At 45.9% G+C, this 13,567-nt stretch overlaps 1 protein-coding gene across 5 annotated transcripts in view; it reads right to left on the bottom strand.

Moving 5' to 3' along the window:
* Window positions 1-13,567, bottom strand: part of LOC120900681 (protein Shroom) — a 186,504-nt gene that overhangs the window by 168,427 nt on the left and 4,510 nt on the right. For all 5 annotated transcript variants that reach the window (XM_040308004.1, XM_040308008.1, XM_040308009.1 and 2 more), the window contains exon 2: window positions 6,839-7,652. In XM_040308004.1, coding sequence (XP_040163938.1) covers window positions 6,839-7,327 — 489 coding nt within the window. In that variant the 5' untranslated portion in view covers window positions 7,328-7,652. The remainder of the gene's footprint in view (window positions 1-6,838; window positions 7,653-13,567) is intronic.

The raw sequence follows: 13,567 nt of genomic DNA, 5'->3' as shown, positions 1-13,567 counted from the left end.
CCGTGCAACACACCACACGTGCCCGCGTCCACTCTGATGGCAGAATCTGATCCTCCACACGGCGGCCTGACCACACCTCTTCCGAGGGTGAGCGTCTGAGCTGAAGCGAGTGAGCCACGTCGTAGCCGGGGCTTGCGATAAGCGCGCCTGGCGGTTGCGGCCGTTGTTAATCACTTCATTTACCATTTCTACCATGTTTCTGTTTAACCCCTTCGGGGTGGTTTAGAGGCTGCTGCAGTGCAATCAGTGAAGCGTGATCGATTCATCCACGTCCCCACATCCACACAACCAAGATGCAGCACCCCACCCCTCGCGTGAGACTCACGGTCAAGGTTTTTTTATTTCTCTTTTCTTACCTTTGCAAAACGAACCCGCGCTGGGCATGTTTTCGAAGCTTCATTTCAGCAACTGCGAACTGGCGGGAAAGATCGCAGATAGCGTCAACCGGAAGGAACGTAGGGCTCAAAGGGGGAAGAAGAGTTTAATAGATTCATCCTGTTCTGCTCACAAAAGCCGGATCGGATAAGGTGCCCGATCCGTATCGAAAAGGCATCGTCCGCGTAAACCAAAACCGCTCGCCGATCAACTTGGCTAGAACCTTAATGTGAACATAAAAAAAAACACAACCCTTCTTCAAACATGATCGGTTGAATTAATTCTATTCCGAAATGAATTTCCTCCGGAGCACACTATCACGCTGTTCGCGATCTACAGCGATCCTTCTCGCATCGGTTGGATTTATGTTAACCGCATCGAAAGGAACTTTTACGCAATCAAAAGGGAACACACTTCATCATACCTCTCGTACTCAAACGCCACAGATGTGCGCGTTGATAGATAGAGAGAAGACAGCCTTCAGGTTTGGGACAGGACAGAAGTGTGAAGAAAAAACGCTATCGTAGTATCCAATCGCACAGAGAGGAATCAAAAATAAATAGAAAACCTACACACACGAAGCAACCTGCGGATCAGTATTCTTTTCGAGAGGCATCTTGCTACGTCTGCATTCCCAAACCTAGAGCAGACCCTTCGTCCACCTTCACAACCGGGTTGGGAAAGAATTTTGCTCCGTCATGCCGAAAAAGAGGTTCTCCTGCACGGAGGATGCAGTTCCCGCAGCACAGTTCCATTAGAATCAACCGTGAGGCAGCACAATTCTCTGCAGCACGGGAAGAGACAAAATTCAAACACACACACACACACATAGACTTCAAACCGGCCGTTGTCTTGGTGGAGTTTCTACTCTGATTCGGTCGAAAGGTTCAGTGTTGCTTGCTTCTAATTTTGATAATAAAGTTTTACTCGCACATTTCCTCCACGGATGCCGGATTGAGCGGCGTGAAACAGTGGCTCGTTGTTGCCCTGTGTCCGTTGGAAATTGAAAGGATTGAGCCGTGAGAAACGGTTGCGCCAGGAATTAGGCTGGCAATTAGTGGGAATTTCTAGCTTTTTTTCTGAAAGGTTTCGGGGGTTTGCTTCGGTGCAAAGGATAAGAGGCAGGCAGACTTTAATAAGGATTTAATTCGCTCCCTCCCCAAGTCAAGTCTTCATTTAGTTCTTTCGAAGAACAAAACAACAACTAGCAGTTTAATAAAGAGTCTCCTGCTTCCTGCGTTTTCCGAAATCGCTCAAGCGAACTTCTGCAAGCAAAAGACTTCAACCAGGAGAGCGGCGACGAACCCCACTGGGCGTCTGGGAAGCAAGAAGCGGAACACACACACACACAGGATGACGGTAGAATAAGGTGTAGACAGGAGGCCGTAGCAGCAGCAGCAGCAGCAGCAACAGCAGCAGGAGTTCAATGACTCGTGCAACATTCGCCATTCGGAGCGATCGGTCGCTCTCGCTCGGTTGGCGAAAAAAAAAACAACACTCGCTTCCCCAACCGCTTGCAAAGTTCTGTGTGTGCGCGCGCGCTCGCTGCACGAATTATTATCCCCGTTTCCGACGTTCCAACAAGCTCTCCCGACTGCTTGCGCAAAGGGGAAGATTCGAGTTTTTGCTTTCAAGTCCAAGGAAAAATGCTCTACTGCAAAAAGGGTGGAAATGGGGGATCAAGAAGCAGTAGAATGGGCATGGCAGGTTGGTGTGGTAACGAAATTGCGAAAAAGGAGAACGATTTTAGCCCGCGACGGACCGGGTTTCTCACATCTCCCGCAGTTTCAGCCGCACCGAGTTTTGCCACCAAAAACGGCGTCCGAGAGTTAGCGTCAGTGTGTGTGTGTGCGAGTGTGCGCCTTTTTGCCGTGCAGAGCCGTGAACTTGTTTTCGTTTGCCTGATCACTTTCGCGTGCTTTTCGATTTATGGTAGCGACAGTAAAAAATGTGTTTGCTAAACATGATTATGATGATGACTAGAATAACGGGCTACAAGTGTAGAATTTAGGAAGCAAACTATGGCTAGACTGGAAACGCGAGAACCTTCTTCCAACAAGAAACAACGGACCTGATTTGTGAAAACCAAATCTTGCCACATCTTGGAATGAAGCAATCGGAGAACGAAAAGACACACACATACGTGCAAAAAAAAACTGCCCGCCAAAAGCGTCCGCTTCCTTCCATTACATTGTTGCGAAAAATACAGCGGCAAATACAGCGAACGATGATTGAACAGCGTCCAGAGCCTGTCCAGCGTGCCTTTGATGGCGATATCTCACGATCATGATGACGTTGTGACTCTTCATTGCTCTGATTTATTATTCTTATGCGGGGCGCGCTGCTATTATTTATGAAAAGGCACGGGGCAACGCTTTTTTTTTGCCGTCGATGAAGACGCTTAAATTATGCTCAGGGAAAGAATAGAATGAAATGAGAGGCAGAGATGGCAGAGGATATATACGACCTTGAGGATGATACTCTTTGGTGGTTGTGCAAGTGTAATGAGATCGTGATGATGCAACAGTATGAGTGTAATTATACGGAAAGAGTGTAATAAAAAGGGGTTTTATTTATGCAGGAACATCACCAGAGATCATCTTTCATGCATTTATATCAACCAAACAAACATTCAGATCTTTTTAGATGGAGGTGGCGTTCTCACATAATTCTGCCCAAAAACAAGCAACATTCTTGTATCACATCGCTTCCATCCTCTGTTCTGACTAGATAATTCAGACAAAACATAAGATGTCCCTTTGCTGATAGGCAACCACTTACGGGGAAGTGTTGAGCTTTTTATCGTCTCATAACCATCATAACTCTCAAGCCTGCTCCGCCCTAAATGAGTTCCAGCGAATTATTTAAATGTCTAAAACCCAACCCTTAATCGACACGATCAACGCGCGATGATCAAGCAGCGTCGATGATCGCGAGAACTTCGCAAGAACTCATTAACCTTACCGGTATGCTCGTCCAAAAACGCCCGATCAGAGCTAAAACTAACTAATTCGCAATCCCTTAAACTTGGTCGATTGGTCGGTTGACTGAATCTGTATTTGTGTGCTGTCGTTGCCACATTCTTGACATCCAACCTGGATGTGCGCGGAGCGGCACACTGAACCGGTTCGTCGCGGGCGGGACGCGCCACTCTCTCTCACACACAGCTCTACCCAAAAGAACCACACACTTGTGAAGCACATTTCGTTCCATTTCCTAATGTATTTCATCTCCCGTCATCCACGGGGCCATTGTGACTGCGCTCCCGTCGCCTTCAGTTTTGTTTGCCATCTATTTTGTTTCAGGGGTCCTTGTTTTTTCACTTCGATTCTGGGGAAGTTTGTCTAGCGAGCTAATTTATTCAACTAGATTTCTGTAGCCAACAGGAGAGGGGGAAAAAACATATCAAACCCTCTATCTAATGCTAATTGATTGCTAGATTAAACCGAGGCACCCGCAGACACCAGCGAGGGAGAGGAAAGCGCTTTTTGGGAAGGGAAGTCAGCCTTCACGAATTGGCAATGCACCGTCGACTACGGGCGTCGACTCACACACAAGCTTTCTCAACACTATCTTGATTCTGATACGGATTTTGTAAGACCCCATATTCTTGCCCCGATAAGTGTTGTCCGGTTGGGAGTTCAACGCGGTACTTCGTGACACTAATCTGCATACTGCACACATTGGTCCCTGTATGCTACGTATGCTTTCCTACCCCGACGATCAATGATCTCCCCTGGATCGTATGCCTGGTTTGCCTTCGAATTGATTTATCGAAAACGACGCGAAGAAGCCCAAAAGCCTGTTTTTGTTTTGTTTTGCTTTTTTTCGCTCGTGGTTCGTTTTCGTCTTCTTCAACGCTGTCGTCTGTCCAGAGCATATCTTGTCATCTTTCTCGTACGGAAATAAATCAACAACACATCAATATACACTATCCAATTCCATCTTGTGTGTCCACAAGCGTCGGGGCACAAGCCTAGTCGTGGGCAAGATCTTCCGGATAAGGCTGATGGAATATTTTGTTACCATAGCTTTAAATCGTTGTCCCAGGAAGTTGAGAACTATGTAGATGGTGTACCTCAGAGTGTAGTATGAGTGACACCAGACCTCCCCTCCTTCAAGAAGTGCTTACCGAAACAATCCATTTTTAATCGAAAACACATTTAAAATCATTGAACTCAACTCCGCAACGCCCGTTTAGATAGAGTCTCCGGCTAATGGATCTCCCTCTGTTTCATCACCTCCATAAATCACACCCCACGACCAGGTGCACATCAACACCTTTCTCGCGATTAACCGCTTTCTGTGCTTCTGTGCAGGGAGGCCACCTTCTCTTTGCCTGCTCGCATGTCCCGGAGGAGCTGGCGAAAACCGATTGTTTAAGTGCTTCCAGGAGATTACACGACAAACCAACTAACTCCAATCGTTGGTAGTACTCGGAGCGGTTCGTTCGTAGGACCAACATAAGCCCCAGCAAGGGCGAGAGCGGGTGACATAAAACGATCCCGAGATCCCGTTATGCGCGCAACCGCACGATTCGCCATTTAGTCACCCGGCCGCCCGCCCGGAGTTCTTATCGCGGACGGTCGGGGGCTCGGTGCTCACTTAAGCTCACCCGCAAAACCCGGCGCTGCTCGATTAGGTCAACGCGCGTTCCGTATCGCATCCTTTTACGCAAAGGTAGCCCTTCCTTTCCTTCCCTTCCCTGGCAAGACGTGACAGTGCCGCATCACACACACGCCTACGCCGAAATCCTTCCGGGATTATCGAACCGGTTTGCCCCGGGTCGCTTTCCAAACGCAGGGAGAGAGACACTGCAGTCGGTGCCTAAAAGAGAGACTTTTCACGCGACACAAGGCTCACGCCGCCTTTATCTGCGAAGACATTAGCGAACCCTTCAAAACGGATAGCTTCCTATCCGTGCTTTTGCTTACATTTTGCTACAAAATAGCCTGCCAACCGGGATCTTTCCATACCCGCGCTCTGCATTCCACGAGTGTGTGTGTGTGTTGAGAAGTATTCCATCTTCCGAGATAAGTTCAAACCTTCAACAGATCTCCTGATCATTCAAAACCCGGCTTCGTCGCTCCGCTTTTTGCGCGCAAATGTTCTTTCAATGTTTCCATCTAGATTGCTATCTCTAGGGAGGGAGCCAACTCCACATAGTGCAACTCGCAGGCAAGCTTAAAAATAGCACTCGCGCGATCCCCACTCTAGCCGCCGCTGATTTGAGGTCTCGGTTCGATCGGGATAAGATTAGCTGGAGCTAAATTTACACCTTGTCGTGTGTTGCATTGTACATTTGCATTCTTGAAAGGATTTGCGATCGGATGTGGATGGGGGGTAGGTGTTTAGCAAACGCCCTATCTACCACCAACCAGATCTGCCGATGTGTATCCCGCGCGAACAATTTACCCGGGGGATTGGTTCAAGGTTAGCAAATAGAAAAGATGTAGAGATTACTTTAGATTGAGCGAGATTCCAGTTGGGCTTTTAGCAGAAGGAAACGAAACTTCCAAGAGTTGAAGTTGTGATGTTGTTATCTTGTTCTGTTAGCAATTAATTCATTAATACTTCCTGCTTCTTAAGTACATGTCAATCCAATGTTTGTTTTCGATCTATTTACTAGTTCTATGGTTTCATTTTTAAATTTTGCTTATTTCTCTTTACCAATTCAGTGTTTTGTTCCTTTAGTTATTTATTTATTTGCTTTTTTTTTGCTTTTTTGTATTAGCCTTTTTAGCTTGTTTTTATTCATTCTGTTTTTTTTTTGTAATCGTTAATTGTTTTATTCTTTATTAATTGTTGTTAATATTTTCACTTTTTTGTTATATTTAACAGTTTATGTTCTTAGTTTATATTACTATTCTCTTTAACTTTAACTTTTAACTACTTTTACATGTTTTCTAGTTTTCAATGCTTACTTACAAATGATTGTTTTCAGTTGGCAATATTTTATGTCATAAACAAGATCGTAGATAATTTTTTATTTAAATTCACGACTCAATGAAATCAGTTTAAAAAGATCGTTTTAATATTGACCATCCACCACATCCGAGGACACACCTTCACGATAACATCTCACACCTGTATGACTCAACCAGCGTACGAACGAACGAACGAACGAACGAAAGGATCTATTTCTGTATGCACATTAAAATTAGCGCTAACCTTAAATCCGATCGCTTCGCACTTAATCACTGTCCGACACATCCGGTGTGTGTGGTGTGGCGCCGTTTGGCCCCATAAGATTCAGACCCTCCCCTTGAGGTGTGCCGCCGTTGCTTACAAATCACTCTCAAAGCCCAATCATCGGATATGGCCGCACGAGCCCGGAAACGGAAGCACACAACACACTCGGCTAGAGCTTTTCATGATCCTCGAGTTTTGTTAACTCGTTTCGCCCTTCTCTCCGCGCACACGCTTAAAAGCAAACAGTGTTATCGGTTAAAAGCGCACATACCTGTAGCGCCGCATCCGGATACGGCCGACGGTGGTAGGACACGGTTGAGGCGACGGTGTCGATGACCGCGGTAGCTGTTACCGTGGAGCCCGTGGTTGATGCTGCTGCCGCTGCTGCTGCTGCTGTTGTGCCGACTGCAGGTGCCGCCGCTGCCACCCCGCTGGGGGTCGTGGAAGACGGTGCAGCAGACGGTGGTGATGCCGCAGCATTCGCGATAAGCCGCATGCTGGCTCGCTTCAGATTGTTCGCACTATTGTTACCGGCCCCGTTGCCGTTATTATTGCTGACAGTGTTGTTGGGCGCTGCTGCGGTGATCGTCGTGTTGCTGTTGCTGCTGCTGCTGCTGCCCGAACTCTCACCGGGCGGCCCGGACGGGGACGAAGGCGCTGGTGGTACGACACTAGCCCCACCGACGCCAGCCCCAGTGCTGCTGGCGTATCGTGCCGTCGTGGTCGTCGCCAGCTCCATTGTGCTGTCGCCAATAGACATCCCCCACTGAGCGCACTCACACACACACACACCCGCAAGACGCACACACTCACTCACTCACCAGCGATTGTACGACGAAAGGCACCAGGAAAGTGTGCACTGTTGGCATCGGCCACCAAAAATTTGTGAAACAATTAAACTAAAACACTAAAAAACACTACACACACATACACATTGCCATGTAGTGTTACATGTTTCAACAGTAGTAGTAGTAGTAGTAATGCTCTCAACCTACAACAACGCGCGGATGCGTTTTCCGTTCGACACCATCAGCTGCCCATCCACGCACACACGCACGCTCGCACACGAACAGAGAGTGTTTTTCCTTTTTTTTACGCACATGAGAAAAAGAGAAAATAAGATACAATTTTTCACCAAAAACCCCAGCCCAAAATTTTCCCTCCCACTTTGAATTCAAATTAAACCACCCCCGCACAATCACACTCAAACACACACAACACCCCTGCCTGCGCCCGCTACACAAGGCGGCCTCTTTCTTATGCTTCCATCATCATCATCATCAACACAATCATCATCTTCTTCACCTGCTCATCATCATCGTGCACTGTTGTTGTGTTTCACTTTTGACCTGGCTGCTGTGTTGTGTTTTCACTGAGCTGCTGCTTGGTTTTTCTATGCAATTTTCCCAATCCCAAAAAAAAAAACACAGAAAACAACAACAGAAACTCGCATCTCGCAATAGCGGATTATACACCTTCCTCTTCTTCTTCTTTTCTTCCACGCACTGACACGCAGGGAGGAGAGCTTACCACCCCCTTCACCGTTCAGTCGCAGTCGCACTTGATTTTGGTGTTATCTATTTTTCTATTTCTTCCCTGCGCTCTCCTCCGGTTGGCACTTCTGCGGTTCACACTATGCGGAGGGCGGGAAATTTTGCTCGGGAAAATCACCCGCAAACTTGGAAAAGCAGTGGTAGTAGTAGTAGTAGTAGTAGTTCACAACAATAGGGATGCACCGTCGGTTGTTGCGTTTTCTTGCGATAGACGTTTGCGTTTTGCGCGGGGTGAACTGGAAAACAAAAATGCAATAGAAAAGCAAAAGATTAGAAAACATCACAAAGACTTGGTGGAGAAAAACAGGGTGGGTGTCAGGGGTAAGGGAGGCAACAACATGCGTTAAAATGGGGGGGGAGGTGAGGGAATGGTTGGGAGATAATCGGGTCGCCGGCTTTTTCGATGACAATGCTCAGCCTCATCTTGTAAAGTGAAAAAGCAAGAGCAAGAAGCACACAGCACGTCAGAGAGGAGAAATCTCTGTTCATGCTACTACCAATGACCTTTTCTCATTTGCATTAAATGAAGGAATGTTAGCCATAAACTTATTGCAAAAGAAACGGAAAGTTTGACTGTAAATGGAAAAGAAAATGACGGTAACAGTGACACTGAGTGAAGATAATATTACAACCAGTTGCTCAAATTATGTATCAAATAAAGGACCAAAAGGTGATTTCCTACTGACCATATCAGTATCACAACGAGGAAATCACATGTATTCCACTTAGTTTTAAGTACATTCATTCAATTTTATATTTATTAAGCTCTAATCCATAGCCTTACTTGATCGAAATCAATGAAAATGATCACTAACTCCTTCACGATCGATCCAACCAGCAAACATTTAGCGCACATTAGCCTTTATAGATGCGATTATATGTGTGTATTTCCCCTCTCTATTATTTTTACAAAATAATTTCTGTTTCGTATGATTCGGCTGTGTCTGTGTGTGTGAAACCATTTTCCAGCAAACTGTCAAAATTTGATTGTACAATATTAGATGCGCCATTAAAATGCGATAAAAACAGCTCAACTACCCCGGAAACAATTCGTTCGACCCGCCGGTGAAACACCATACCATCCACCCCACAACCCCACCGGCGGTGGTATCAATATCGACGGCATATCGAGAGCACTTTCCAAATCAACCGCCTATTTGCACCCAGTGAGGAGTTCAAAAACTAGGGGAAAAACCCACACACACGTCGAAAGAAAATTTCCACACACAGAAAAACACACTCGATCGGTGGAAAATTAGTTCGGTAATCGGTGTATGTGTGTGTGCGTGTGCTCGCACCCCCGGTATAAATGCTGGCTGGCTGGTCGCACCGATATCCGGGCCTTCCCACCGCCAAAGCCAAACAGCGCGGCGCTTGCTTCGCCATTCCCCACGACCGATTTCACAACCTCTTTGGCCGGCCTTTGACCGCGCACAAGAAATGAATTTTTCGGGCCGGCACAAAAGCTTTTAAGCTAAAGCTGGTGTGTGTGGTGGATCAATAATAATTGCGTGCTGGGGGCCACGGCGAGTAATGAGGGGAAACCCATCGTGTGCGGGCACACACCATCGCACTTCTGGTGTCCATTAGACACCTGTGTGTACGTGAGCGCCAGCAGAAAAAATCAAAAAAGCACCGAAAAACAATCACACGAAACCAATATGATAACAACGAAACGAAAAAAAGTGCTATATAGGAACGTGTGCGCTCCATACGGACAAAATACCCACTGGCCACTTTTATGGAAATTGATATCATCCTCCCTCCTGGCTCCACTTCTTTTCCACCAGGGAGTACCTTCCCTTGCCAGCAGTGTACGCTTTTTGCACGATTTATCCTTTTTTCTGCGTGTGTTGTTGTGCAGTACACCACCTTTGTTTCGGCTTTGGAATGCCAGCCAGAAATATGCTTCAACGATCGTGCCGGGCCGGTTCGAGTAATCGATCGGTTCGTGGTGGTAGTCATTATGTATGAAAAAAAAGAGCAATTCCTTTTTTTTTGTATCACACAACCGAATTCACATGTGTTTTTTTCGATCAAAAATCATTTTAGTTTCAAATTAATAGTTTTTTCTGCATAAAAATGCATTTAGCTTATTTGTTGTGAGTTTTCCTATAGACTTATGCTGACTTTATAGAGCATTTATCAGCATCAAATCGAAAGGACAGTGCCAATGTAGACCTGAAAAGAGAGAAGAAAACAATCAATTAGAAAACACTTTTGCACTAAAAATTCTATATCATTCATTCAACATTCACCGTCGTATTTACATATTTCTATTTGCCCCATTCTCGATCAAACACAATCGTAAATAAATCGCACCATTCAAATGCCATTCACCTAAACCAATAAGTTCGGGGGTAAATTTCGGGACAAACCAAACCTTTTCACCCCTCCAAAATCAATCAAAACTCGGCCCATAACCTGGCCGCAAAGTGTTGAACCTTTCAAGTGTATCGATGACGATTCAAAGGACTTCAACGCGCCCGCAAGCGACGAACCCATCACTGCGTCATACAGTTGATAAGAGTTTTTTCTCTCTCTCCTTTTCTCTCTCTATTTATTTGTCTTCTTCGTTTCAAGTTTCTTTCACCCCTGCACTGCACGCCACCTTTGTTTGCGTTGATCTTTTTCACCTTTTTTGGGCAAGGTTTTGCCTGTTTCGTGTTGTTTCGATCATCCTTTTATTGTTCTATCGTCCTTTTCCTGTCTTTGCTGTGCCATGTGTTTACGTGGCAGAAGATAGAGAAAAAATAACAATTTTAGAAGGCTTTCTTTTACAACGGTTGGCTGTTTTCTATGTTTTCGGTTGTTGCCGTATTTGATAGTTTCATATTGTCCTTCTCACATTAACAGGTTAACCTCGGTTCGACACTGTGCACCAAACACCGAAAGACCCATATATCTATTTCAACGACCGGCGTGACATACGCTTGTCGGGACCTTCTTCCTATCGGAATGGTTTCGATGTTTACTTTTCCTTCCTCGAGTACGTAGCGAGGATTTGTAACATTTTCTTCTAAAACAAAATCAACATATTTCTGTGATCGTTTGAAGCGCTTTTAAAAGGCTATTTTTCAATATAAAAGAGGCATCAAACCAAATCCCTTCCATGCCACCACATAATAAACCATCGAAAAACTGACAACGGAAACGTGCGGGGCAAACGCACAAATTCTCACTGGACCTCCCAAAAGCCCACGATCGCTCCACCATCGGAACGATCGTTTAACAGCACCCAAACCAAAAAAAGCCAGCCCTACAAAGCCCTCGCTTTCGCTTGTAAAAATCACTTCCCAAAGTACTTTCCTTTGCTTTGTTCCTAGCCTTATCTTACCCAGTTTCTTTGTCAATTTATTTTATCCCCTACAATGAAACACACATTCAAATAACAACGCTCGGTGTCTGTGTGTTCCCATCCGCCCTTGGTTGCAAACGCGGCAGCAGCAAAGATTAGACAATTGCAAGTGCTAGAATTTTACGATCGTTGCCGGCAAGCTGGTATGCATTTCAGCGGGCCCAAGCGGACGGTGTGTAAGAACGCAGCGCAAGTAACACCGGGAGGCTCGCACATAGTGAGCCGGGAATGAGTGAGGGCTTCATTCCGGTAAAATGGTTAACAATTTTTAACACGCATTTAATGACCAGGTAGACAGCGAACACACACACACACACACACCGGAACGGAAGATCTTCCTAAATTCCAACGTGCTGCTGCTGGTGGTCCACATAGACCCACACACACACACACACACACACAGAGCAGAGAGTCAGCAGGGGCGGCCTTTGACGTACCGGGGGTGCGTAAATGGGTTGGCGCCGGTCCGTCGAGCAGCAGGGACCGATGTTACGGCTGCTACTGCCGTTCTATGTTCGAATCATAAAAATAAGAAATTGTGGAACGAAGGTTATTATCCCGCAACGAGCAAGTGAAGCTCTTTCGATGGGAGAAGACACTAAAGGTAGGAATGATTGTAATGACTACAGAGATTTTATTGTGTAAAATAATTTTCATGGTCTTTACTTATCGGTTTTAATTGCCTATTTCTTCAAGCTTTTAAACTTTGAAAATTCATTAAATTTTGATAAAGTTAAGCAACATGTTCTATTAATGAACTTTGCAACCTTTTTTAACCTCAAAATTATCCTTATCCTTACATAAATTGCACACCACTTTTCCCACAGCCAATGACGACAATCCCGCCGATGCCGATGACCGTTGGCCGAATCTCGCCGGCCCGCCCGACAACTTACGGGGCGACGATGATGGTGATGATGATGAATTGCCATCTCACCAGCCAGCGAAAAGGGGGTTGGAAAATAAATCATCAATCTATTCGCAGATAACGAGCTTAGTAACAGCCCGTTGCCGTTTTTTCGCGTCTCTCTCTCTCCCCTTTCTGCTTTATTGCTCCAGAGCTACTACTTACCACCTGAGCGAACACACACACCCAGGCCAACATCTCACTTTCTGGCTGCTCGCGTTTAAGAACACACGCCACACATTCGCGCGAGAACGTTAGAAAGCGAATAGCAGGACGCGCAGCAGGAGGGAAGTTCTAGGGCGAGGCAATTTCACTTCGCTGCAAGACATCGCTCGCTAGCCATGAGCGCATGAGGGCTAGAATTAATTGTGCTTGGGTTTGCGCAACGCGTGGACGCGTGGAAGATGGGAAACAAAACGTTAAAAAAACCCCCGCGCGCCAACTTCAACACGAAACAACCTTCCCAAGCCCAAGCCCAAGATCGACACCGTGAAGGTCTCTAGGCGGAATTGCAGAAAACGCGGCCCATTTGGGAAGGGTGAATTATCGCACACCGCTCCAGTCTACTATTCGCCACGCCACGTTCCCTGCCAAGCGCTTCGGGAGTGGCTCGAACATGTGTGCTCGAAACCGGAAAGAAACGCTTTTGCTTCAGTTACTACCTTTCGCAAAGTCTAATAGAGTCTGTAGAATTATGAGCATTCTTTAGCACCTGGCGGCAGCAGAGCTGCTCCGTAGCAACAAGAAGTTGGGCTGTTGGGCGCACCAGGACCCAAGCAGAGCAACCTGATGTCACACAGCAAAACAATAAAGCGGTGTTATACATTCATTTCTAACAACGACTTTATCTTGTTTGACCTTCAATTAGAGTCCGGAAATGAGCTTTTCCACATGGTTAAACCATTCAGCGATCCACCAAGCCTGCCAAACACGCTCCGACAATAAATCAAAAATACAGAAAAACAAGTGTATAAGTGATTCTGCATTTTTTTCTGACTGATTAAATTATTAAAGCAAGCAATAAAACTAATTTTCGATACATATTAACCACCAGCAACGAAAAAAATCCTTCATTCTGATAGCTGTTATCGAGGTTGACAATGAATGTGAGAAACAAAAAACCCCGATTCGATTAAGCAACACCCCCATTGACACATACTTTGCCATCGTCAACAAGATGCT

Source organism: Anopheles arabiensis, chromosome 3, assembly GCF_016920715.1.
Source record: "Anopheles arabiensis isolate DONGOLA chromosome 3, AaraD3, whole genome shotgun sequence".
Taxonomy (NCBI): domain Eukaryota; kingdom Metazoa; phylum Arthropoda; class Insecta; order Diptera; family Culicidae; genus Anopheles; species Anopheles arabiensis.
Note: the sequence above shows the minus strand (reverse complement) of the source record. Positions and strands in the feature narration are given on the sequence as shown.